The 27,883-nt window shown below is 43.5% G+C and overlaps 2 protein-coding genes and 1 long non-coding RNA gene across 4 annotated transcripts; 2 read left to right on the top strand and 1 right to left on the bottom strand.

Annotated features, from left to right (window-relative positions):
• The first annotated feature begins 14,245 nt into the window (after positions 1-14,245).
• On the top strand, positions 14,246-19,188 carry LOC124673060 (protein FAR1-RELATED SEQUENCE 5-like). The gene is made up of 4 exons (XM_047209193.1): positions 14,246-14,402; positions 15,576-17,729; positions 17,833-17,890; positions 18,737-19,188. Exons 2-3 carry the CDS (start codon positions 15,582-15,584, stop codon positions 17,860-17,862), a joined length of 2,178 nt encoding a protein of 725 aa, XP_047065149.1. The 5' UTR covers positions 14,246-14,402; positions 15,576-15,581; the 3' UTR covers positions 17,863-17,890; positions 18,737-19,188.
• A 4,250-nt stretch (positions 19,189-23,438) lies between these two features.
• On the top strand, positions 23,439-26,105 carry LOC124671416. The gene is made up of 11 exons (XM_047207789.1): positions 23,439-23,696; positions 23,771-23,905; positions 24,002-24,208; positions 24,282-24,344; positions 24,415-24,726; positions 24,803-24,967; positions 25,090-25,215; positions 25,282-25,406; positions 25,474-25,549; positions 25,638-25,733; positions 25,818-26,105. Exons 3-11 carry the CDS (start codon positions 24,002-24,004, stop codon positions 26,103-26,105), a joined length of 1,458 nt encoding a protein of 485 aa, XP_047063745.1. The 5' UTR covers positions 23,439-23,696; positions 23,771-23,905.
• An 88-nt stretch (positions 26,106-26,193) lies between these two features.
• Positions 26,194-27,185, bottom strand: LOC124673061. 2 transcript variants are annotated; one of them, XR_006992744.1, is made up of 3 exons: positions 27,070-27,159; positions 26,851-26,961; positions 26,194-26,746 (listed from the first exon to the last, which is right to left on the bottom strand). It is a non-coding gene; the product is annotated as an uncharacterized LOC124673061 (long non-coding RNA). The 2 variants fall into 2 exon arrangements; XR_006992743.1 differs by having other exon boundaries at positions 26,195-26,746; positions 27,100-27,185.
• Between the last annotated feature and the right edge of the window lie 698 nt (positions 27,186-27,883).

Raw genomic sequence — 27,883 nt, 5'->3', positions numbered from 1 at the left:
ATATCGCGGGGATACCAATTACACCCAGTCTCTACAACAACGCATTTCCATACCGGCATTACAGATGCACACAGCCAAAAAAAGAAGAATTTCACAAAAGAAAAGTCCCACTACAATGATCTATTTCTTGATACAATAGTACTAACACCACCAAGACAACACCAGAAGTGCATCTTCTCCAAAAGCGACGCCTGCAAGAGGAGAACAGTGCACAATCGTCGCCGTCGTCCGATCATAGATCTTAGGTTTTCACCCTAGAGAAAGTCCTCGCTCTGAAAATAGTGCCTTTAATAATGACATTGATGGGCACAATCTATTAAGGCCAAACATTAGATTTTCACCCTAAAATGTACGACTATGAACTTCTCCTATGTGGTCGCCCCCACTTGCATGCCGCTGCTCCAAGTCACGAATCACCAAGCTAATTCCTCATCGCCCACCAGACTCGAACCACTATTTCTAGTCCTCAGATCTCTGCTTCTATGACATTCTCCGCCATCACCATGGAACGAGAACATGTCACATGATATTAACAACCAACAGAGCTTCGAAGCGCTCCCTCTAAAGCCCAACAGTCAGAGAAAAACAAGAGTGCGCACAGATGAATCCTTCTGAACCAACAATCTCTAGGCATGATGCACCCAGTAGAGCTCGCTGGCGGAGCCTACCGGAACACGATATTTCAACCAGATCGATGGGTACATGCATCCGGCCGATCTTCATCTTGGCGTGAGAAGAAATCTTAGAACCCCCACGAGCAACTAGAGGAGATCAAAACCAACAAGTTGTAATGCCGTCAGTCAGATCAATGGAGGAGAAGACGACCACGACAGCTCAGATGTCATATAAGTGTCGGCGATCGACCTCAAGGGTGGCCTTCTTGTCGCCATCACTGACGTCTTACCGCACGAGTGATGACGCTCACGTATATAAAAAAATTGTTCGGACTACAAGCGCAGAGCGTCGTAGCAAGAGAAGCTTTTCCCCACAAAGATGACTATAGGGTTTATAACAATTATAGTAGTGTTTCTAAGTACATTTGATGTTAAATGTTGTCTGAGTTATATAGGATAGACTATGAGATTTATTCTTACTTAATAGACTTTACTTTATAATGTTGTTACATAGCATAAAATGAATAATATGTATGATTTTTTAGTAGTAGTAAAAATGTGTTAATTAAATAGTTGTTAGGAATTAGGGACAACCCGATGTAGAAAGGTAAAGTTGTTCAGTATAATTGTGTGTCAATTATTTATATTAACTCATCATGTTCTCACATTAATTGCACAACTAACAATGTAAAATTATCACATATTTTAAATACGTGACTTGAATTTCTATCATCACCACCAAGGGTCTCACATTTTCTACCATACTAAGATGCATGCCCACCTTGAGAGAGAAACTTGAAGTGCTGCGGAAAAATGAATGTTACGGTATATTTTTTGATAAAGGGAATATATATTAATATCAAAAGATACCAATTACATCCAGCCTCTGCAAGACTGCAACAACGCACCACCATAATGGTACTACGGATGCACACAACCAAAAAATAGAAAAGAAAACTAAGAAACAAAAGTCCCGCTACAATATATATGAGAATAAATAGAAATAAAACTTGTCAAGTAACAATATTGTTTGATTTTTTAGAAGTTAAATCATGCTAAAGTCAACTTTTGATTACTAACATCTATTTTAGATGAAAATTTTCACATTTCAATAGTTTTGTGTTATAAAAATTTCCATCAGATCTTACTAACAGATGAAGCGCTCATTTAGCTTACCGAGTTTTGAACTTTACGTCCAGCCCTGATCATGATCATACGGACTATTATAGGGAGGTACCTGTCGTGTCCCTTGTTGAAGATTTGAACCTTTGGATGCCTTTTATGGTGATGTATAGTATACATGTTTTGATTGGTCTATTTCGAACAAACCAAATGGTTTTTTCGCGCATGTCATTGGATGAGCAATGTAACAAAATTGGGAGCAGGGGTGCATATTCTGTTGAAACTTTCATAGCCAACGTACAACGTTCGGCAGTTTGGTCAACTACCCTAACTTCTTTTGGACTATAATTGTGTACTCTTTCATGCTTTATATAAACCCCTAATCTTAACCAGTTGCGACATGAATGACATCGTGGGTCACATATTACTTATCACCAAAAGGCATTTTTTTCCATCTCAAATTTCCTGAACGGCCAATCATGCATGACTTCCATGTTAGATCAAGGACCCAACATACATCATTTGTGTTGAATTATGCACCTGATCTAGCTAGGGTCTGTTACAACAACGCCCGTGTTGAATGAAGTAATCATGCTGCAGTTAAACATCACATCAGCCTCTTGGAACCGGTGCTAATCCAAAGCTCGATGAGGACGCACTAACCAATTAACAACTCGATCGATAGGCAGCGTGATGAAACGATCGAGCCGATCAGACCAGGTAGCGATCCAGGAAAATACCGGCACATTACCGGGAAAAAAGAAAAGAGCATGACACCAAGCTATCTTTCTAAACCATTTCCCCCCTAGCTCGAGTAATTCAAGGTTCCATCATTCGTGCTGCATTATGCACGAATTATTGGTGCCGTGATGCAACGATGACACGCTTTTCGTCCATCCCCTAATTGATGGTGGTGAAGTCTGAACCCTCAAGTTATTATTGTGTGAAGCAATTTGGCGATATTCCTGGAGACCAATTGACGTATGTGTCAATGATGCATTAGTACTTCCTATTTTCACAGGCGCTACACCTGTTGGCGCTTTGTTTCTCAGAAACCATGTACTAACCGGAAAATTTAATTAGGATCGTCGCTTTCCATCTCATGTATAGGTAGCCACATAGGAGTAGCTAGGTGTGCATATGATGTACACCCTCTCCGGGCCATCTGTTATCTGATCTGGCGAGACAGCATCTCGTTTCAAAGGAAAGACGTACACCTCAAAAGCCCACGTCCGGCCACTGGCTACAGGTGTTAAAGAAGGCCCCTCTATATATGTAGACACCGCCGCGTCAAGCTAGCTAGCTCAGCTCACTCATCATATACATGTAGAGAAATGCATTATTCAGCTTTTCTTCTTTGAGCTTCCTTTAAGCTAGGAGCTCGATAAACCGTCTAGAAAGATACCTGTTCCTCTTTTGTGTTCCATCTCCTTCAAGATCGGCCCCAGAAGTGATCGATGCTTCCAGAAAGAAAGCCCTCACTGAAGGGAAGTGATGTGAACTGATCAATCGAACGAAACATACGTGCATTAATACACCCGATCCTGCTATCATTGCACCCCGTTCGAGAGCGTCGATCCATCATAACAGCCGTCCGATTCGGAAGCAGACTTTTCCGGCAGACAAACTTGGTGACGCAATCGGGTTGGCAGACACGACGAAAGGCGAACCATTGTGTATGTACTGTACCCATCTGCTATATATGCTGCCTTTGGCTAGATTTTGATGTTTACGAAGGCACGGCAAAGTGAGAACGCAACCTGGAGTTTATACCTGAGTAAAACGGATGCGGGAGTTGGCCACGGCAATGGATGCGGACAAACGACATGTTGCGCTGCTGAATTCATGGCGGCTGCCGGATAATGATGCGCCATCCAGATACGGACAAGCAAACATATATGGCAATATTTAGTTGAATGCTTGGCTCTCCCAACCGCCCATGTGGTACGGTGTTTTTTTCTCTGTCTAATCTCTAATACTAGCAAACTGTTTTTGTGGAAGACTGTACATTAGTATTCTCTTCGATTCATATTACACATAATATCTTCGATTCATATTACTTAAACAAAATATAGATGTATCTATATACATTTTAGTTGTAGATATATTTATTTTAATATCAGGTAATATGGATCGAAGGGAGTACCATAAAGCCACCGCACTCTGGAGACAATGTCTCAGACAACCTTCATCAGTGCCTATTTTGTTTCACTTGGATCCTTGCCACTGCATGTATGAATCGATTGGCAAGTTACAATGCTCCATTGCAGCCCTCCTCTGAATGGTCTTGCACGCACAACCCATGAACATCCTTTGTCCTCACACTTGACTGTGTAGCGCACCTTAGCATCTGAGTGAACCACCTTGTACGGTCGATAGTAATTAACCGCGTAGTCCTTGATCCATATTTGAAATTCCAACAAACTTTGAAATTTCACTCCGGGATTAATCCCATACTTTTGGGTTTTCTATCTGATAACTCGAAATTTAGCACTATTTTACTGAGGTTTTTAAGTATACTATTACTCATATGTCACTCATTTCATGATCCAGTTAGATACACCTATGCCTATTTTTCATACTTACGAGTTCTTGTTCACTTTCATATGGGCATCGCATATTTAGTAGTTTTATTAGAATTTTATTATGTTTACCTTGTATTTTACATGTATTTAGGTGTTATGAACAATCATGGAAAAAGAAGGCAAAAGGACCCAAAGGGTACAATATGGGAGAATTACAAGCACCAGAGTTAGCCATATTTGGCGTGGGAAAAGTAATATTTTACCAACATCTTATATTTAAGAACTAAGGCCATGGTGATAGAGACGTGCGCTGCACGTGCATCTAATTACGTGCATGGTAAGAATTCAATCCTTCATTCTTAAGAGTCAATTATCTGTTATAATGATTGCTATATTTTTAAATGTATCGATGCAGATTTTATTGCCTTGGGATATTGTTGGGTTATTCCAGTTGTTCGTCTTGGATCGGCACAAAAAAGTTATCTCTTTTTTGGACCCACTTCCAATACCATATTTGGCGAAGACTATACTTAAAAATGTGGCTGGTAATTTTAATATTGCCCTCGAAGTTGCAAACCCTGCATCAAAGGATGACATAACTAAATGGGGTTGCAAGGCTCCCAAAGTTCCAACAAATCTAGACGAGTAAGAATCTTAACAATGTGTTACAATCTTAACGTATATTCGACCCGCAATGTAACATTATATGCATGCAGTGCTTTCGTCGGGTTATTTGGTTTTTGAGTTCATGCATTCATGGTACGATGGATTGCTACATTTTCCAAGTACCCACGGTGAGTATTTACACATGTTCATTTGCATACACTTTGCACATGTTTTTTTATAACAATGTTGTATAATGCATATATAGGACGGTTTTCAACTAAGGAAGCGATTTTTGGTTCACATCCTGAAGTATGAAGCAAATGAAGCTTTAAGCAATATCCCAGCCATTGCACGAAGCCTTATTGATCGCATAAAAAAGTGGACCTTCAAGAAAGAACCGTCATCCACGAATAAATAGAAGATACAATGTTGCTTAGTTATTTTATTTGTCACTCATATTTCGCCATGTATCAAGAATACATAGATGGACCTTCAAGAAGAAACATAATACATATTGTTGCTTAGTTTATGTTTTTAAGTATTTTTACAACTAATTCTAAATACATTTATGTGATTGTAAATTTTATGTAAGTGTGGATTGTGTGTTTTAGGCGCTCTCACACCTCTTAGGCATAAATGGCTCGGTAAAATACATGACAAACGATCACAATATATGTTTTTATGACATACGACAAGACGTGCATTGCACGTGCACGCTTACTAGTATTACTTAAACAAAATATAGATGTATCTATATACATTTTAGTTGTAGATATATTTATTTTAATATCAGGTAATATGGATCGAAGGGAGTACCATAAAGCCACCGCACTCTGGAGACAATTTGTCTCAGACAACCTTCATCAGTGCCTATTTTGTTTCACTTGGATCCTTGCCACTGCATGTATGAATCGATTGGCAAGTTACAATGCTCCATTGCAGCCCTCCTCTGAATGGTCTTGCACGCACAACCCATGAACATCATTTGTCCTCACACTTGACTGTGTAGCGCACCTTAGCATCTGAGTGAACCACCTTGTACGGTCGATAGTAATTAACCGCGTAGTCCTTGATCCATATTTGAAATTCCAACAAACTTTGAAATTTCTCTCCGGGATTAATCCCATATTTTTGGGTTTTCTATCTGATAACTCGAAATTTAGCACTATTTTACTGAGGTTTTTAAGTATACTATTACTCATATGTCACTCATTTCATGATCCGGTTAGATACACCTATGCCTATTTTTCATACTTACGAGTTCTTGTTCACTTTCATATGGGCATCGCATATTTAGTAGTTTTATTAGAATTTTATTATGTTTACCTTGTATTTTACATGTATTTAGGTGTTATGAACAATCATGGAAAAAGAAGGCAAAAGGACCCAAAGGGTACAATATGGGAGAATTACAAGCACCAGAGTTAGCCATATTTGGCGTGGGAAAAGTAATATTTTACCAACATCTTATATTTAAGAACTAAGGCCATGGTGATGTAGCCCTCGTCCATACGAGTTTAACGAGCCGAAGAACACCTCAATCGAAGTCCGGATGAAGAAATGGCGAGCAAAATACCAAAGAATATGCAAGTTTAGCGACCATCAGTATAGGCAAACCCCGTCTGTAATATCGCCCGTACTGGGCTCCGTCGGCTCCATTTCGTCAAACAGAACAAAATTTGTGAAGGCCCGATGGGAATATTCGGCCCCTGGCTTAGTCGGTTCGCGAAACAGACCTCCAGGGCCTATATAAAGAGGGGAGGAGGCAAGGAGAGGCATCATTCATCCACGCCCTAAGGGGCGGAGCCCTGCTGCTCCGCCGCCATCATCGTCGTCTCCACAGCCATCGCCTCCATCACCATCTCCATCAACACATAATAGGAGGAGGAGACTACGATCTTGAAGGGCAATGCATCGATCATCATCATCATCATCATCATCATCATCATCATCATCATCAACGACAACAACATCATCATCATCATCATCATCATCATCATCACCATCATCATCATCATCATCACCATCATCAACGTCTACACCTTCAATCCCCTTTGTCTACTTGGTTGTGATCCGAACCTTATTAGGATTTACACTTGTATGCAACTGTACCTTCATATTCGTATTGCTATAATGTTGATTCCCTTCATGTATGAGTAGTTCCTTTGTTCTTGGGGAGATATGGAGAAACCCTAGTAATATTATGATGTGAAATAAAGATGTCTTATACCTTTGATCTATGAATGTGTGTTAGTTTTCCTCTTGATGTTATGTGAAGTGCACCACATAATATTTGCCTCCAGGACAAGAGAGGGAATTACCCTTTGAAGTGTGGTAAAGTGAACGGCGGGAAGTGATATTACCGTATCGGTGCTTTAACACATGAATGAGGGAGATAAGGAGGGATTCACTAAGCTCATATCGATAACCATGGGGTAAAACCTTAATTGCAATAGTCAATATGTGGCTTGCACAAGACTAGCTGCTGTGGTTATTTAGAGATGTGATGACCGATGGCTTTGGGTTAGGGAAGTGGATGTACAACCTAGCCACCCAGGTTCAAGTCCCCATGCACGTGAATTTGGGTTCTTATTATTTAAAAAAATAAAATCATTGTAGGGGCTTCTCCTACCGTATTCCTTTCAAAAAAAAATGACCGATGGCTTTTTAGGCGCATCTTATTATGGAGCTCTCCCCACACATAGCATAGCAAAAATATACTTCATTCTAATCATAAGTAATAACAATACTAGTGGTGAACCTACACTCCTTGAGAAACCCTCAACCATACCACAAACACACTCTAAACACTCTTTCTTTAGTTTACTTTCATTATTTACTTTACTCTTAGTTACTTAGAACTCTCAAATATTTTCCATCTTAGCACCTTATATTATAGGTTATTTCCAAACCACGGTTTGGGTGCGAACGCGGCTGCGCCTGACAACGCAGTTGCGGGGTTGTGTTTATAGTCGTTTGCAAAGCTCCTTTGGGACGAACTTTCTAATAAATAGTTGCTAATATAAGTACTGCAATAACCCTGTTATTGATTGCAGGAACCGAGCCATGACTATCCGTTTTAGCGGATGCCCTTGGTTCAAGCACTCTACTAACGCCACCATCAACTATACCCTTATTCGCAAGGCTAAGATCTCGGAACAATGATGGGCGATGAGCACGGCCTACCACCTTCTTTGAGCTGCGGCTTCTTTAGCCGTTAGCCCATCCTCATCAACATCTTCGTCGGGCCCTTCATCCTCCGAGTCCGATGCATGAGATCGCAAACAAGGGAGGTCATGGTCCATGTCATCCTATAGGCAATTTGCCTCCATGTCACCGACTTCATTCTCACGGAGACCATGCTCCGCTTCATCGCCCTCGTAGTCACCACCCTCCATTTCCTCCTCTTCATATTGGTCATTACGAACGAGCTCATTGGAGGTTGCCTCATACGAGTGTCGTACACATCGGCAATATGGTACTGAGATGGCTCATCGCGAGCACATGGGGAAGCATGCCGGTTCAATTCAATGCTCAACCGAGCAACAAACTTCACTGTGGCAAATACCTCAAGAGACTTATCTTGGGAACCCACCACAATCTCCTTGTATGCACTCCAATTCAACTCGGAGTCAATGAGCATTATCTTCAACCGATTGTGATGTCCAAATCTAGCATTATACCCTCCAATCAGTTCACGTGCATCACTTGGCTCCATCCACTTCAAATCGAATCTAATTCTTTCAACAATCTCTGCGTAGGTAGGACTAGTGATGAATACTATGAATACCTCCTCCGGGACAACACACTCAACATTGCCTTTCAAGAAAGCCGCTTTGTCCACATGATGAACATTCACAATTCTTGTCATCTAAACAATGACATTAATCCAAATGCACCAAAATCTTTGATAACCCTAACCCTAAGCACCAACTTCAACACCTAATATTTCATAGCCGTCTAACCAAGAACCATTGGCCAATTCATAAGAATAAACTCTTTCAAATGCAAGATCTAGGGTTTCATTACTTGTGAAGAAAAGCACCAAATCCACAAAATTAATTAGACAAAAAGAGGGAAAATAGGGGAGATTACCTCTTGGGCCTAAAGGTAAACGAAATGAGTGAGAGAGATCTGAAGGATTTGATGGGGCACTTAAGTGGGGGAGTGAGTGAGAGAGGGAGATACCAATGGTCGGGGTCGGGAGGTGGAAGAAACGATTCGTTTTGATGCTAAGGACAGTCTAGATGCGGGCCTGAGTGTTATTTCCATCCAGGGGCATGGCACGGCGCCGTCCGGGACGGAGCCAAGTTTTCTAGTTGCGGATCCTACCATAGCCGCTGACCGCCACGTCTGCGTGAGCTTAGCGCCGCTCACCGTGGCGTCGTGGTGGCACGGCACCATCGGGGGTAGTCAAGGTATGAAGCTTGGCTCCGTCTGGTGCGGAGCCAAACAAAAAGATCGATTCGTTAAATCTTTTCTAGAGGTTATTTCGTGAGTTGTCATCAGAAATAGGTCAAAATCGACGCGAGTCTATTGTGTGTGACGGATAGGTGGAAGAACGAAATGAGTAATCTATGGATGGTGGCCGTGGTGATGTGCGTAGCTTATTGCGGCCCTTCGTGGCGCGTCGACTTGATTAGTTAACTCGAGCGTGTGCGTGTCGTGAGTTCCGTGGCCAGGTAGCTTTTCCGAGAGGAGTTTTCCGAGAGGAGTTTCCCGGCCTCGTCGTTTCTTCTCTCGGGTATTGATTGGTACAGACGCGAGTGATGGGGGTGTGCACTTTCCGCCCAAGCGAGGGCTTGACGCATGTGTGCTCGATAATCTGTTAAAAATTAACTTGAGCACAGTGGAATTGTTGGTGCTGCTGACATATATAGCCCGCAAATACGCAGCCAGGCCAACGGTCAATCCCCGTGCATGCGACGAAAAGCCCATGCTCTGAGATCCGTAGACTGTTTGACTTGTCCACGCAATAAAAAAATATAGTAAATACATGTAAGTCAGCGTTCAAGCTAATCCAGCTTCATCATATAATAATCTACGCTACAGGAGAGGACTTTGGTGCACCGGATAGTGAACCAAACAACGGCACATGCGAAGTCCACCCACACCCGCGTACGAAGATAGTACAGTACCTGTCCTACTACTACGTTTCTGCCACGTTTACTGCCTGAAACTTCTCGGGCACTTCGTGTCGACAGGAGGGAATGTATCGCCCTGCCCGTGCAGCGCCACTGCAGCCTTCAACAGCAAACTTGCTTGTCCTATCTTTGATTCCAAGACCCGTCGTTTATTTCAAAATTTTCTGCCCTGGGCGAGTAGCTAGGCCGCGTCTTTGGACAGTTACAGCCACGTACGAGTAGGAGTAGACGCCAATGGCGGCGTACTCGTCGAACACAACATTATCTCTGCATAGCCAGATAGATCCAAAACTTACAACCCAAATAAAAACTATGGAATGTAATAACTCTGCATCCAAGAATGCTTATGTACGGAGTACTGTCGAATGCTAGATGTACAATGTTGGGGTGCTAACACAATCACAAAGATGCACAATGGTTTCATGTTCATGCAAAATTCTACTATCGTGTATCCACTTGCCACATTCATTTAGTTAAATTATCGATAGTAAGCATAATAACCCCACGACATAAATTGAGAGGAACATCTTGAATTTGATTTTAAATCTTAAATTTAGTTATTGCATACCCGTTCAGGTCTGAATCGAACTTCTGTTCTCCAAAGTTGAATGTTACACCGAAAAAAACTGCATGCTATGCAAATCCCGTCTAAATGACTCATGGTTTGTGATAACTACGTCTCTGATCTTAAGGAAAATGTTGGGCCAATGCACAAGATGCCGACACATGTGCACCTATGCAGAAATCCATATTTGGATGCGCTTAACATGCCACATGTACAACCTTAAGTAGCCTAGGGACTGTGGTACATCGCCAACACTCTTAAACCAGCTTCGCCGATCTCCTCTAAATTCCATTTTTTCATATGTTTCTTGCTCGATATAAGTCCATCAATCAATGCATTGTTGCCCCAGTTATGTTCCCCATGTCGAGAAAATTACTTGCCAAGTGTTAATGTTGTGTTCGTGAGTTTTTAGCGTGGTTGTTTATAATAAAGAAAATGTGTTTATCGTATTCAAGTTACTTTTTTTCTCTCTTTGTTACCAAGATTTTCTTACGCGATAAGAGTAAACTTAATTTTTAGGCACATGGTACAAATTACTTGTGTTTCATGTAATCCTAACTTTAATGTTAGCTAAGATGAACAAGGACAATCATCTTTTGTGAATATTTTTATTTAGATATTTGTTACACTATTATCCATTTTAATGTTCTCTATCATGATATTCTCAGGTAGTACTAAAATCGGCACAACACATATAAACACAATCATATATCTAAGTGGCTTTAGGATTAACTACGAGGATACTTTTTTTGTTGTATAGTGTAAATTGTTAGATTTATTACTCCTAACAATGTTATTATGTTAATGCTATTAGATAATACAGAAATAAAAAGTACATGATAATATATCAAGTAAAAACTCGTTGAGTTGTAGTGACAAGTAAAAGTGTTTACTATAAATATGTGCCAAGTATATATTCTAACTTGTATTTTTCCCATGTGGAATATAAATTTCTGTCTTTGACATGAAAGTTGTCACAATTTCTTCTATGTCAACAACGCTCGCAAGAATCCATAAACAAAACAAAGTATATAAATCACATACTTATTGTGGTTTAGACAAAGGCATATTTTCTAGGACCATAGAAGGTTAGAAAATTAAATAATGGACTATGTTATCACGTAGATAATCGGTGTCGGTTCATTTATCTAGCGTTTGTAAACTCGATGTAAAATAAATCATGACTAGAGTCTTTAAAGGGAAACAATATGTTTCATTGATATCATACTCTAGCTCACCCCAAGTCATAAATCGTATGTACATAATTTTTTTCTTGATGTGAAACTACTATTATTGCCATGATGTTTCTATTCGTTTCGGTGCTAATGGTATTTTGGTAGTCATTATGTTGCTATAAATTTTCATCTTTATAGTCATCCGTCCTCTGTTAGAATCAAATTATAACAAGACTCTTCCAAATCATGGGCTTGTTTGGTGAAGATTGGGCCCGTGGATGCTTTTTTATTTATCTATTTCAAACGAATCAAATAATTGTTGCATGCATGTCCTTGGATGAGTATGTAGTAGGTTAATGAGCAGAAAAGGTTGCATAATCTACTGATTTTTTTTATAGCCAACGTACGGCGTTAGGTAGTTTGGTCAACTATATACTGACGCTTTAGGATATTCTTTCATTCTTTTCTCAAAACTCGTACAAATATTTATTAGCTGCAACATGAATGACACTGTGGGACACACATTACTAGCCAATAAACCATGCATGACTTCCGTACTGGATCAAGCTACGAACATACACCATTGGTGCTGAATTATGCACCTGATCTAGGGTCGGTTACAACAGTGCCGTCTGTCCCATAAAAACCATGCGGCGGTTAAACATCACATCAGCCTCTTGGAACCAGTCCTAACCTAGTCGATGAAGGAGGGCCGCATGATGAAACGAGGCGATCAGGCCAGGTGCGATCGAGGGAAAACACACGCAAATTACAGCTAAAAAGAAAAGAGCATGACGCCAAGCTTTCAAAAAATATCATTTCCCTCCTAGCTGGATTAATCCAAGGTCCATCATTTGTGCTGCATTATGCATGTATTATTGGTGCCGTGATGTAACGGTGACGTGCTTTGATGCATCGACCCCTGATTCGTGGTGGTGAAGTCTGAACTCTGAAGTTATTGTGGCAAGGAATTCGGCCATATTTCCGGAGGTACGTATCAATGATTCGCTTTTCATTATGTTTTTATATGCGCTGCGCCTGTTGGCTCTTTGTTGTTCACAAACCTTGTACTAATGAATGGAAATTTGTGAGCTTAATTAGGGTACCTAACCATTATTCGTCGCTTTCCATCGCATATGCAGGTAGGCACTGGTATCTGATCTGGTGAGACAGCATCTCGTTTCCGGGGAAAGACGTACACGTCGAAAGCCCACGGCCGGCCGCTGGCTACAGAGGTTTCAAGCTCTCATCATGCACGTAGAGCAATGCATTATTCAGCTACTAGTGGCTTGGAGATCCATACATCGTCTAGAAAGATACATGTTCCTCTTTTGTGTGCCGTCTCCTTCAAGACCCCCACAATTGATCGATGCTTCCAGAAAGCTAGATGAGCTCCGATTAAAGGGAAGTGATGTAAGGTATTCTTGTGGTTGATAACTCATTAACTCATAACAGGCTAAACACAAGGGCTTTATTAATTACAGAGGAAAATTTTCATGCTTGAGGATTGCTCCTATGTGATGAGTGGTCTTCAGCAGCTTGAGTCCAGGATCACTTGTTTTTTCAACGTCCGTTTGCTATTCTATATATGTTGGCAATATCTATGTCCATCGTGGATTCCATCAGTTCAAGGGCCTCTGGATTTCCAGGGTACCATGATCAGTCTCAAATCAACAATTGATAGGCCTTTCTTTATGAAGATCATCATGTTGATCACTTGGGCAATCTAGACTGTCGGAAATGACTACATCTTTAAGGTTGTGTCCCCAAACCTCTATAGATGCCGGAAGAAATGTAGAGATGAAATGGCCCTTCTTATTCATAAGGCCAAATGGAAATCCTATCATGGCTTAGCCACCTGGGTGGAATGTTTTAGATAAGTTTTATTCTTAGCCCTCCTTTTGCTTTATTTTGTTAAGTTGATGTTCTCAAGCAACTCTTGTAAATAACTCTCTTTTCATTTATAAATAAAAAGAAAAAGCTCTTTTACGGTGATTGGCACGGAACTTTGGTTCCGTCTAACTAAAATGTGGTTCCGTCTAATCTAATTTATCTTGACCGTTGATTAAATCAGTGATAACTTTTTCTGTAACTTCTACAATATTACGATAATTCTGAAAGCACCTTTTAAACTCCAACTCATTGAATCTGTATGAAACCAAAATCAAAAGGGATAGAAAAGGAAAAACGGGCCAGAACAGAAACGAGTTGACTCGTCTTCCAGAGAGACAGCCGCCGCCCCTCAGCCGCCGCCGCCGCCCCGGAGCCGCCGCCGCCCCGCAGCCTCCGCCGCCCAGCCGCCGCCGCCACCGCGAGCCGCCGCCACCGCGAGCCGCCGCCCCTCCCCCGTCGCGGGACTCACAGCCCCGGCCTGTCCTTCGAGCGTCGACACCCCCTCTCCTCCGCCGCGAGCCGCCACGCCCTGCTCCCGTCGCGGGACCCGTCTTGTCCGCCGCAGCCGAGAGCCGCCGCCGCCGCCCCTTCCTCCGTCGCGGGGATCGCCTGGAGATTCACTGCCCCTTCATCTCCGTCGCCACCCCCTCCCCTCCGTCACGGGGATCGCCGGGGGAGTCACTGGCCCATCCCCTCGGTATCGGGAATCAGCCGGAGCTTCGCTGGGATCGCCGGGAGCATCGCTTCTGTGGACGTCGGTAAGCTCCGATTCATAAAATTTGCACACAAAGTATTAAGATTGCTTTGTTAAAATTGATCCAGCACATTGCTTTGTTCTTCACAAAGTATTAAAATTGAGCCAGCACATTGCTTTGTTCTTCACTGCGGAACCACAGTATTAAAATTTGCACACAAAGTATCATCAAAGGAGTCTCTTGTAGCATTGGATCGGTTGGCCGGTCGACGCGCATTACTGAGTAAATCTATACTACTAATGTAAGGGTCTCAAGATCTGGTGCCTGCCCATGTGGTAATGGTGACAAGAATGATCGTGTGTTGGCGTCCTTCAATATTGATACATTGGCTTAATCCTTGAACTAAGCCCTATCATTTTCCGCTGTTTGATTAGCTTTGACCTCTCCGGGCACCGTCTGTCAATGCTTTAGCTATCTGCTGTGTACAACATCTGCTGAAACTGAACCTGCTTGCTTCTTGCCATGCAAGTGCACCCATTTGTTCTCTGAAGTCTGAAACTTGGTGTCAGCTTTGCGAGTGTTTTTTCTTTTTCTGTTGCAATTATAGATTGTTAATTATATTAACACAATATCTAGATTTTTAAAGTCCTACCTGGTACATAGTGTGTAACAGTGTAAGTTTTATTTTGGTACTGTGCTTTAGCTGAGTCCCGCCAAGACAAGTCTTCCATTTTTATACATAGTGTTCTGAATCTGTTGAGCTTGCAGTCTGATGCTGCTTTCTCCAAATATGCATGAAAAGTACCGTAAGTATCACTGTATCAGCTTACCCATGTGCTCAGATATATGAGCAGCAAATAAATCAGCAAGATAACGCGATACTGTAATCAACTATACGAGAGTCCAGTTTTTAATAGATGATCAACAGTTTGGCATGAAACTGAACCTGGTTGCTTCTTGCTATTACATGTTCACCACTAGATACAATATTGCTGGTAGGGCTAGTTGTATATTTATGGCAAGTGTATGGCCTCGGATGCTTTGTTTGACTGGTACCATTATAGCTATGAACTTAACCATTCTATATCGTAGTATATAATGAGGTAAGGACTAGTTGTACATACAATCTTTTTTAAATCGTTAATGATTCACGTATAATATTGTCCTCGGTCTTTTCTGCTTTATACTTGTACCGTGATTAAAAATATGAATTGTTAGTTTGTATGTGATATGCAGGAAGATATGGCTGATATGAGCGGGGATTGTAAAGAGTACCATGAGATCGTTATCAAGACGTTTGTTAGCGAGGAAGACGGATTCAATTTCTACAACAGTTATGCTCTTGAGAAAGGATTTAGCGTGCGGAGAAGCTACGTTGAGTGGGATGAAGCCAACAAGGAGATAATTTTGAGGAAATTTGTGTGTAGTCGCGAAGGTTGTCGTGAAGAGAAGCACATGAAGAGGAAGAGAGCAGATATGAAGAGGAGGCCACGGAATATCACTCGTGTTGGGTGTAAAGCCAAACTGGTCATCGCAAGAGCCGAGGAAACAGGGCAGTGGTTTGTGAAGGATTTTATCGATGTACACACGCATAAACTGGCCCCAGGGGATATTGCTTGCCTGCTACGTTCACACAGAAGAATCAGCGCCGAGCAGAAAGCGGACATTATAGAGATGGAAACTGCTGGGATCCGCAAACACAAAATCATGGATGTATTGCGCATGCAATGCGGTGGTTTCGATAAGGTTGGATGCACGACAAGGGACATTTATAATTTCTGCCATCAGTACAAGCAGGAAACAGTTGCTGACGGTGATGCTCAAACTGTGATCCGTCACATGATGGCGCGTGAAGAGAGAGATCCAGGTTTTTTCTTCAGATACCTGGTTGATAAAGATGATCATCTGAAGGGACTGTTCTGGTGTGATAGTCAATCCCGGCTTGACTACAAGGCTTTCGGCGATGTTGTTGTTTTCGACAGCACCTACAGGACCAATAAGTACAATCTGCCATTTGTGCCGTTTGTTGGGTTGAATCACCACCGCAGCACTGTTATTTTTGGATGTGGTATTATTTCCCATGAGACGACGGAGGCGTACGAGTGGATGCTGGAGGTTTTCAGTGAAGCCATGTCCCAGAAGCACCCAATATCTGTGATCACCGACGGGGACCTTGCAATGCAGAGAGCAATCAGGGTGATCTGGTCCGACTCGAACCATAGGCTGTGTGTATGGCACATTCAGCAGAACATTGTACGTCATCTTAGTGATGACAAGGTTAAGGAGGAATTCAGATCTTTCATATATGATTCCTCTTCCATTACCGAGCATGAGAGCAAATGGCTAGATTTCTTGGAAAGGAATAAAGTAACAAGTGAGGAGTCGTGGCTGCATCAGATGTATCAGATGAGGAAGCTGTGGTGTGCCCCATATCTGGCGGGCCGTTGTTTCTTAGGATTGAGCAGTAATCAGCGGAGCGAGAGCTTAAACTCTGTCCTTCATACGCATCTTAGTTCGCAGATGACATTATTTAAAATGCTAGAGCATTATGAGCGTTGTCTTTCGACACGACGCTTGAATGAGACGGTCCTAAACATCGTGTCCTTGCAGTCCGTTCCATATACAGAGCCGGATGCTTCAAGTCTTGAGGTACACGCTGCAATGGTTTTCACATCTAGTGTGTTTAAGTTGGTCAGATATAGCTTAGATGCTGTCAGCAAATGTTTTATGAGCAATATACTAGATGGAAGTGACCTAGATGGATCCGACTTGGTTACGTTTGTTGTGGCTAAGAAAGATAGAAGAGAGAAGAAGTTTGAAGTGCGCTCTGTGGAGAAAGAAGGCTCTCCGTACAGGATCAGTTGCTCTTGCCGTAAGCTGGAATGCGTAGGCACACCATGCTCCCACATACTGTACGTATTAGGAACAATTAAAGCAAAAGAACTTCCTAGGTGCTGTGTTCCCACCAGGTGGACGATGAGTGCAAGGTCTGCATACCCTCTTCCGAGCAGAAATAGTGGCATGTATGACTATTCGAAAAGCCTGATGAGGTACCGTGAGTTGCGGAAATTGAGTCACGCGGCATGTTTCAGGGCATGTCAGTCGGACGAGGCGTACCATCGTCTTGAGATGGTTCTGAAAGCACCAGACGACAGCATGGAATCAACTAGTGGTCAGAATGAATCTATTAGGTTTGGCCCGGTGCTGCCTCTAACTGAGCAAACTGTTCCTGGGGATTTGGGGAAGGTTCTGGATCCCTTGTGTGTGCAAGGCCGAGGTGCGCCGAAGAAAAGGCTGCAGGCAAAGATGAAGAAGCCAAGATCAAAGGGCAAATGTGGCTATTGCGGGGACGAGGGTCACAATGTTCGTACATGCAAAAAGTTGAAAGAGGTAGAAAATATATCGAAACTCAAAATATATCTGATCTTGTTTCGTGTGTGTGCATTAGTCATTAATGTGGTGTGTGCCATTAATGGTTGCTTCTGTTGTGTAGGACAACAAGCTGCGAGAAGAAGCTTTATGACGGGTGCATTTGAAGTCAGATTGTAGAGGTATTATTCTTGTCTGATCTTTGTGCTTCACTTTCTATCAACTTGTCAGTGATTTCAAGAAAAAATAAAAAGAAAACATGTTATCTCTGTATAGGTGGAAGCATCTTGCGTAAATTTTAATTTCAATAACTCATTCTGCTTGGAAAATGAAGTTGCAGGAAACCAAATCCACTTTCAGCATCTAGGCTTGTGGGGAACACTCATTCTGCTTGTGTAAAACTCCCTAATTACTTCAATTTGTCTTCGTCTTGGAAGCATATACTTTGCTAGGAAACTTGCATTTCTTTCATATCTGAGAACTTAATGAACTGCATAATCTGAAGATGCACTACATATTGCCATTTATCATGGATTGTGTATGTGTATCTGACAAATCGTAAATTAATACTTTGCGCAGTCTGCTTCAACGCCAATTTTATTTGACTGAATTGACGTGTCCCTATGTCTGCAGTAATATTATCTGAACTCAATCATCTTGTAGTGGTTTCTCAGGTGTACTATGTTGATTGAATTTCACATGGCCCGTAAATAATTCCTCTTGATCTGTGTTATGCTACCTACATTTAACTGAAGTGAGAACTAAAAAAGGAGATATGTGAGAACTGTTGATTTGTATTTTACCCATTGATCCTTACTTGCTAGTATCACTGCATACATGAGGGTAACTGATGCAGTATTGTTCTTCCACAAGTAATATGTCATATAAAATCGACATATCCTTCACGTATGGACTTGAAATGTGTTAATTATACTTGCCATTTGCAACTTAGTACATTCTATTACTTCCACTTTTGATATACTTGTGATTTATGAATTTGCTCAAATGTACTTTCCTTTGTGTCGCAGGCCTTTGATGAGGCTATATCAGAGCTGGACAGCCTGGGTGAAGAATCCTACTCTTTCCAACTCTTGCAGGAAGATGGTGGTGATGAGATCAAGGAAGCCCCAGCTCCGAAAGAATCTGGAGAAGGACAGTAAGCTGAATCCAGACACTTGTCTGATGCGCCAGCTGTTCTTGGGGTGTAACAGAAACCGATGGTCTTGGATTTCGATAGCAATCTTCTAGTACGCGTACTGTTGTGGTCGCTACTTTGAAACTGTTTAATTAAGCACTTTGGAGGTTTCTGGTGTTGATAAATGCTTGCTGGATTATCGTTTTCTTGTTCAATCCGGCCACAAGCAAAAACCTGCTCTTTTGCACCATTAGAATGTTTGCTGTATCAACCATGTCTGACAAGACTTGCTGCATCTAGTACTATTTTGCTGAAATTGAGTGGTCTTGTTCATGTTTGGCTGAAGTACCTGTTTATCGTGATGGTTTGCTTCATTTCCTCGGGCAGTCTCAAAACGGCCTATTTGCGGTTCTTTCGTCTTTTTAGCCGCATGTTTCTGTAGAAACGGAAGCGCTGCAATCTTGTTTATTACTGATATACTAGTAACTGTATACAGGTTGATAACTGCATTTTACTCATCATTCAGTAAGCCCAACAAGACGTAACTCATTCATGCATTTGTTTCTAGACTTCACAAGTGTAGTACTCTGCTCATTCATGCAAAATAAATTGACTATTTCATGCAAAATAAATTGACTATTCGAGTCTTCAAATAAGAGCATCTGTAAGACTGTAACCCAAAGGCAAAAAAACCTTTAGAGGAGCAAATTTGCTCTTCTAACGGCCAAAGTGGCACCTAAGTGAAAGCCAAAAAGACTTTCGGACACTATAATTCAACCCAAAAGGGGCTTCATCATTTTAAATGAAAAGCACACATAATATTCGGTCATGGCGACGATCTATCTTCGTCCTTCCCACTCTGACCAACATCTAGGCAGGCACCAAAAGGGGCTTCATCATTCGACCCATCATCACCATCCTGGCGAAAAGCATAGTAAAGTATTAAAATTAATTTAAAAATAATGCTGGCACGCTGTATCTTCAAATTCTGGTTCATCCTGGCACGCTGTATCTTCAGTTGTTTATCCATTTCTTCACGTTCAAGTTGCATTTTCTTGTCTATCTCCCCATAAACGACCTTCAAGTCACCAAACAGCTTCTCCCGTTCCTCCCTTATAAACTTATCTAATGCAGCACGTTCTTTCTTAATGTTGTCATCCACCATCTGGCGCTCCTGTTGAATCTTGTTCTCCATCTCCTGGTGTGCTTTATTTGCATCCATGTTCCCTACGGCACGCAAACCAATAGTCAAGGAGCATAGTATGAAAGTTGTAGTCAATTATTTGTACAAAGGTTCGAAGTTAAAGGGAGAAAAACTCCTGGCACCACACATCCTATATGAATTTAAAATCTACTACCTCTGTTCTTTATTAATTGACGCCAGGCATGTACGTGTGTAGGCAACTTTCTCTGTACAACTCACGTCAATTTAATCCGAACGGAGGAAGTAGTGCATTATACTGTAACAATAATTCTGAGACGTAAGACAGGTTGGACTGCAATTAAATTCAGGTGGGGATCCTATACACCCGATGAAAATTTCAAAACAAAACATTAAACTGGTATTAATTGGGTTTGTAGTACAGGGCTTGTTATCAGATCGCGATAAAAAACAATTAAAAAAGAAAGAAATCTGGAGGCATACGCGTTTTGAGTTTTGCATGCGTACATACGTTCGCATTTTCCCGCTGGCTTACAGGCGGATTCATGTCCATATGGATCTTGGATATATATCCAGCTCTAGGCATACAACCGATCATAGCAACAAGCGAAGCAAGTAAAACAAAGATCGATGAGACGGCGGAGTTTAGTACCAGAGACGGATCGAGACGGGAGGCGCAGGCGACGGATCGAGACGGGAGGCGCAGGCGACGGATCGAGACGGGAGGCGCAGGCGGCAGAGACGGGAGGAGTTCGTATAGGGCGGGCGTGGCGTGAATATGTTTCATATAGGGGTGAATCAGTTGAATTTGGTAGTTAATCACGGGATAATAAACGTTGTTTTCTTGGAGAAGATAATCTTGTTTTCAAAATTAAATCCCTGCAATTTAGCCGGTAGGTTCGGTCCAATTTTTTTTGTCCTCCCTGTAATTTAGGAGTAGGTTCGGTCCATTTTTTTTTAGCCGGTAGCTTAAATCCCCGTAATTTCGGAGACTGTGGTTTGGACGCCGTCGTCGCGTCTGTTTGCGTCGGAGATGACTTCAGTGACACGACGCATTTTTTGCTCGAATTCCCTATTTTATAACATGAAAATATAATTTGCATAGTTAAAGACATCGAAAAAAAACCCTAAGAGCATCTCCAACAGGCGCGCTATATGCCCCGCGCGGCAAAAAAACCGCCGGTTAGGCGCGCGCGGGCGCTCGCGCGCAGCTCCAGCGGACGCGGGAAAAAAGCGCGCGCGCTAAAAAGTTTGCCGCGCGTCCGCGTTTGCGCTATTCCGCGCGGGAAATCTGCCGCGTCCGCCGCGCGCTATATAGACGACACGCTCGAAGCGTCAACTGACACTCCTCCCACGCGTCTTCCTCCCGCGCCTCTCTCTCTCCCCGCCGCTCTCCCTCCCGCGCCGCTCCACCTCCGGCCGTTCCCCGACGACGCGAAGATGCCGCCGCGCCGCCGCCCATCCTCCGGCTACCACGGCGTCCGCGCGCGGCCGAGCGGCCGATTCGACGCGGAGATCCGCTCCGGCGAGGAGCGGATCCGTCTCGGCACATTCGACACGGCGCACGAGGCGGCGCGCGCCTACGACGCCGTCGCGTGGCGGCTCGGCCGCTCCCGGCGGTCGTTGAACTTCCACGACGTCTACACCCGCGAGCAGGCGGAGATGCTCGCGCCGCCGCCGCCCGTCATCACGCAGGAGCAGGCGCGCCGGCGACGGGAGTTGGAGCAGCGCCTCCTCATCACGGAGCGCGACGAGGCGATGCGCGTCGAGTAGGAGAAGGCGGCGCTCAAGGCGAAGATGAAGGCGAGCCGCGAGAAGCGCCGCGCCGAGTCCGCCGCGAGGAAGGCGGCGAGGGCCGAGAAGGCGGCGAGGAAGGCAGAGGAGAAGAAGAACGGCGCAGGGCCATCGACGATTTTTGGGGTGTCTGGTGCAACCGAGCATGGTCTACCCCACATATTTCTTGTACATCTCACGGCTAGCAGTGCTAGGCATGCCATGGTGCAACCATTTGTCAACCATGGCCTCACTCTAGCATTGCTACCTATCTAATTTGCCCAGAAAGTTCCGTTTTGGGCAAAAACCCTATATTTGGGGTGTCTGGTGCAACTGAGCATGGTCTACCCCACATGTTTCTTGTAGATCTCACGGCTAGCAGTGTGAGGCATGCCATGGTGCAACCATGTGTCAACCATGGCCTCACTCTAGCATTGCTACCTATCTAATTTGCCCAAAAAGTTCCGTTTTGGGCAAAAACCCTATATTTGGGGTGTCTGGTGCAACCGAGCATGGTCTACCCCACATATTTCTTGTAGATCTCACGGCTAGCAGTGCTAGGCATGCCATGGTGCAACCATTTGTCAACCATGGCCTCACTCCAGCATTGCTACCTATATAGTTTTTCCAAAAAGTTCCGTTTTGGGCAAAAACCCTATATTTGGGGTGTCTGGTGCAACCGAGCATGGTCTACCCCACATATTTCTTGTAGATCTCACGGCTAGCAGTGCTAGGCATGCCATGGTGCAACCATTTGTCAACCATGGCCTCACTCCAGCATTGCTACCTATATAGTTTTTCCGAAAAGTTCCGTTTTGGGCAAAAACCCTATATTTGGGGTGTCTGGTGCAACCGAGCATGGTCTACCCCACATATTTCTTGTAGATCTCACGGCTAGCAGTGCTAGGCATGCCATGGTGCAACCATTTGTCAACCATGGCCTCACTCCAGCATTGCTACCTATCTAGTTTTTCCAAAAAGATACGTTTTTATTACTCATTTTTATTGAAATATCTGCATACATAGATACGTTTTTCGGACTAAACACATATTTCATGTTGTGCACCAGGAAATCTCTGAGAAACATGCACAAATGAAAATAGCATGCTCACCGGGAAGGTTCGGGACCACAATGAAACGTTTATCACCAGCCCACAAAGAAGCAATCTCATCAAAGACCAGTTTTGGAGGGCTCACACATATGCACCCAGTGCAACTCCGACGTCCCATGATGGTGAGGCTTGCCAAGCGCTACAGCAGTGACAAGCAGTCTATCTACATCGGTGGTACCGACATTCCAATCACTCTAACAGATGTAAAGCAAATAATGGACCTTCCGATAGAAGGGAAAGACATAAGTGTCCATATGCAACAACCTTTTGACGAAAATATGTTGGATGCTTATGGAACTGGAGGGCAACTTTCAATTTCTAACCTTGAGAAACTCATTATAGCATCCAAAACTCCTGATGATCATTTCATCAGGACATTTGTGTTGTACACTATCGGCGTTATTCTAGCACCAACAACAAAGGGCTACGTTAAGAATAAATATTTAAAACTTGTTGAGAATGTGCTAGACATTCCCAAATTTAACTGGGGATTTTTCACATTGAACCATTTGTTTAGTTGCATCTGTAAGTTTAATGAAGACGATGACCAGGCTCTTCAAGGAAATCTACCTTTGCTGCAAGTATGTGCCACAACACTAGTTTAACATTCTACAATTAATGACATGATGCATGCTTCTTTATCATTGATCAACTAATGTATGCTATAGGTTTGGTACTGGGAGCATGTCCGTGCTGGCTCTGTTATCTATTCTGCTATACAACCTCCGCTGCTGGCACGTTGGAATGAAGACAATGCAAAACTTAGAACAGATGCTTATGGTGCTGGCTATCTAGATCGAGGAGTGGTACCTTTCTACACATGATTTTTATATTTAAGATTATTTGTTTCTTAAGACTGATGAATTCTACCTTGTGCAAGGTTACCAAACAAATTTGTGCGCCAAATGGACCGACAAACACTACAAATGGTCATGCTACCTGCACAAATAAAATCGTGGATGAAGATGTTACCTATCGAGCACAACCACAATGTCAGACTATTAGTAGCCAACAAGTAAGTCCTTGGTTCATTTTCTATATCACCGAAAGGATACATGAAATTTAATCATTTAGCTTTGTACACAACGGGTTGCTATTTTATTTTTCACAGATGGATATGATACTTCAAACCGTCGACGAGCGCATTTCACATCATGAGAAGAAGATAGGCAGGCAACTAATGGAAATAGAGCACAAACTTGACGCCAAACTAATTGCCATAAATGAGGAGCTGATAGATATTAAGAGAACCAATGGAGCACAACCTAGGCTGTCAAAGGCGGAGGACGAACTTAGAGACGTCAAAAAAGAACTCGAGGTAACCGATACGGCAACATCAAAATTTCCCATATATCTTACTATGTATGCATAACATGTGTTCTTTTGTACAGGAAATGAAATTCCTAATTCGGACAAATACACAACCATCAGCATCAAAGGATACATACGTCCAGGTGATAATCACGGCTAAACAAATTGATAAAATAAACAAATTCTTGATCAATGATCAACTTTTGCTTGTAGGAGCAAGTCAATCGAGGAGAATATGACTTGCGACCAGATCCTCGGGCTCAAGCATCGACGGCAATGTTTAGTGATACTTCTGCTAGAACACAAAGCACAAAGCACGTCGTGCCAAACAAGGAGTGTGACAAACGCAAACAGCCGCGGAAGCCTATATTCGACGACGATTACAACATTACAGATGAAGACATGGAAGTGGCACTTTTCCTCCGCGAGAGTTACGATTTTGCTGAAGTAGCCAACATTGGAGAATGTGTCCTAAAAGTCTACCAGCTGAAGCCATGCGTGAACAAAGGATTCTTTTACGACCAGGTGAGCCCCCTTATGCCGCAACCTCTATGAATTATTCCAACTTGTGGCGTATGTTACATAAATGCAACTTTCGCAGGTTATTGATGCATATGCACACATAAGCAATGCTGAGACTGCTACGGCATCAGTCTTAACAACAGCAGAAAGCAGGAAGCTGATACAGGAATATCAGGGTTTAACTCCAAAAAGACCCAGAAGCTGGGTTGAACGTATAGCGAAGAAATTTGTAGGGCGCCGAATGGTACATACATCTCCTGGATTTTTTATTTCGTAAACACAAACAAGATGAAACATTTCATCTCCTCGGTCCTATCAACCTGGCTTCTAATAGCCCTTACGAGTCTTGCATTTATTTTTCGGCAGGTGCGTGTCCCACTCAATGTACATAATTCCCATTGGCTTCTACTAGTCTTTAATTTCGACAAGGAAGAGGTTCAGGTCCTCAACTCCCACCAAGCATATCGTGACGAACAGTCGGAAAGAGACCTGGTAAGCCTGTGAGTACCGCATGGCACGTGAACTTCTAAATTACTAACACAACTATTTGTAAATCAGGTGTTGTCCATTCAGTCGTGCATTAACGAAGCCGTGTACACTGGCTGGGTAACAACGTCTAAGCAGATCAATATTGCCAAGTGGAAAACCGTATGCTATACTAACATACCACAACAGAAGGATGGGTATGTGATGCTTGCTAAGTTATTACTCACCTGCACAAGATTACCAAAATTTTACTTTACATTGCAGCCACTCCTGTGGGGCGTACACGTTGAAATACATGTTGTCATGGGACGGAAATGATATGACGGATTATTTCACGCAGGTCAGTGTGAAAAAACTATTTCATTTGCACCCATTAATTTTCTGTGCCTTCAAGGCTATGCTAACATCTACGTCGGTATCGAATTTAGGCGCTGATAGATATTTTTAGCTTCAAAATATGCTCAAGGCTGCTGCGTTCAGATTGCAACCCGCTTCGAAAAGAATCCTACAAGAAATCTATAACGGTTAGTGCTACACAGCCAACGTTTCATGTCACATATTTCCTACTTTTCATGAATGCAACTGACACACCGCTTTCTGCTGTACAGAAAGAGAACTATACTGCCAGCATTGCACAGGATCCTAAAGATGCGGAAGACGACATCACGGAAATCAGCAATCCTAATGTTTCCGAGAAACCCAAGGAAGACGTCGTCATGGAAACCAGCCCTCCTCTACCCAAGCGCAAACGTGGCCGTCCGAGAAAAGTAAAGACTAACACTCCTACCGATACGGTCGAACAAGAAATTGCCACCGAGACTCCCGCTGGACTTGCCGACGGCAAACGCATACGCAAACTATCAAAAACAAAGACCAGCCCGTACACAACACCATGAAGTTTGATGTGGTCTCTAAATGAGATGAATGATCTTATTAGCATTTTTTTTTCAATTTTCAGTTGTTTTTCACTGATTATTTGTACGCTACTACTTCTAAGCAACTGTTATAGCTTACAAAATTCTCGTGACCATCACCTATTATTTTTAAGCTTCCGATAAGTTTGAAGTTGCTCAAACGGTGATGAATGATCTTATTAGAATTCTCTTCAATTTTCCAGTTGTTTTGACTTGTTATTTCTATGCTACTAGTTCTAAGCAATGTTATAGGTTACAAAATCCTTGTGATCATCAGCTGGCTTCCGATAAGTTTCAAGTTGATAATAAGGGCTGATGTTATCAGTATGATTAGTACCACAGTTATTGTATATAAAGGTTGACTATATCACTATTCACAAACGCCAAATGAACAAGTTCCAACATCATTAGAAGGCATTTTTATTGTTTCACCATACCGCTTCTGATTTTTCTGTTCATCGGTAATGTGGTAAGCATAGTAAGATATTTGCTCCAGTCACAGCTATACATTACCTTAGATCAAACACATGCACCTGCCGTCTTACATACTGTAAAAATGTGTAGTTGAACGGCCTCCTCTCATCAGATGGCTCAACAGAAAAGTCCTCACCAGTGGCCTGGACCTAGAAACAGAATTACAAAAGTTCAGTAACAGAAGCATCAGAGAATATTAGTCCAAAATTGAAAATTTCAAGAACAGGGGGAAGAACTATCGGAGGAGGACAACCTTACAAGATTATGCTTCTTAAGTGCATTCAGATTCTTGTCATTGTCGTTTTGCCACAGTTCACACCACCCATGTAGCTAACGATATCAGAACAATCATACCTTCTGTATCCTGATAAGCACAGGGCATCAGAAGAAACGCCGAAGATAAATCAAATACTGGAGATACATCAAATACTGATAAGCACAGGGCATCGGAAGTAGGCTATACTAAGGTCACCTGGCATTTTGGCAATGATCGATGCCTTACCGGGCATGTGAAGTTGCGCCGAAGCGGCCGCCGCCCACTCCTTCCTCCCCTAGCTCCGTCGGCCGACAGCCACCCGCCGCCGCCACCGCTTCTCTTCTCGCCGGTCACGTTACACGCCGCAGCCGCCGCTCCTCCCTCTCCGGCCTCTACAAACGTCGCTGCCGCCGCTCCTCCCCTCCTCAGCCGCGGCGACAAGCGCTTCCCACCATCCCATCCCCTTCGTCGGCGGACAAGACGGGTCCCGCGACGGGAGCAGGGCGTGGCGGCTCGCGGCGGAGGAGAGGGGGTGTCGACGCTCGAAGGACAGGCCGGGGCTGTGAGTCCCGCCACGGGGAGGGCGGCGGCTCGCGGTGGCGGCGGCGGCTCCGTGGCGGCGGCGGCTCCGGGACAGGCTCCCCTCCGTCGGATGGCGGCCGTCTCCGCCCCTGCCTCGCGGGGATCGACGGGGCAGGCCGGTCCGTCCCCTTCCCCTCCCCTCCATTAGATGGCCGGGAGAGACCCGCCGCCGCCGTCCCCTCCGTCACGGGGATCGCCGGGACTCCGTCGCCGTCCCCTCACCGTCACCTGCGTCGCGGGGATCGCCGGGGCAGGCTGGTCCGTCCCCTTCCCCTCCCCTCCATTAGATGGACGGGAGAGACCCGCCGCCGCCGAACCCTCGCCATCCCTTCCGTCGCGGGGATCGCCCCTTCCTCCGTCGCCGTCCCCTCGCCATCCCTTCCGTCCCGACGCCAGTACTAGTCGCAGCTGTGGAGAGAGTGAGAGAGACTGAGCTGAGCGGCTGTGA

The sequence above is a fragment of the Lolium rigidum genome, chromosome 7 (genome assembly GCF_022539505.1).
Source record: "Lolium rigidum isolate FL_2022 chromosome 7, APGP_CSIRO_Lrig_0.1, whole genome shotgun sequence".
Lineage (NCBI taxonomy): Eukaryota > Viridiplantae > Streptophyta > Magnoliopsida > Poales > Poaceae > Lolium > Lolium rigidum.
The sequence above is the reverse complement of the archived record's forward strand: the minus strand, read 5'-3'. Positions and strand labels throughout refer to the sequence as shown.

Bases quoted from the DNA above. Each gene is read 5' to 3' on its own strand.
- LOC124673060 (XM_047209193.1), top strand. From the start codon at position 15,582: ATGGCTGATATGAGCGGGGATTGTAAAGAGTACCATGAGATCGTTATC. The intron at 17,730-17,832 runs GTAGAAAATATA...TCTGTTGTGTAG, and splicing joins CATGCAAAAAGTTGAAAGAG to GACAACAAGCTGCGAGAAGA.
- LOC124671416 (XM_047207789.1), top strand. From the start codon at position 24,002: ATGGATATGATACTTCAAACCGTCGACGAGCGCATTTCACATCATGAG. The intron at 24,209-24,281 runs GTAACCGATACG...TCTTTTGTACAG, and splicing joins ACGTCAAAAAAGAACTCGAG to GAAATGAAATTCCTAATTCG. The intron at 25,407-25,473 runs GTATGTGATGCT...TTTACATTGCAG, and splicing joins ATACCACAACAGAAGGATGG to CCACTCCTGTGGGGCGTACA.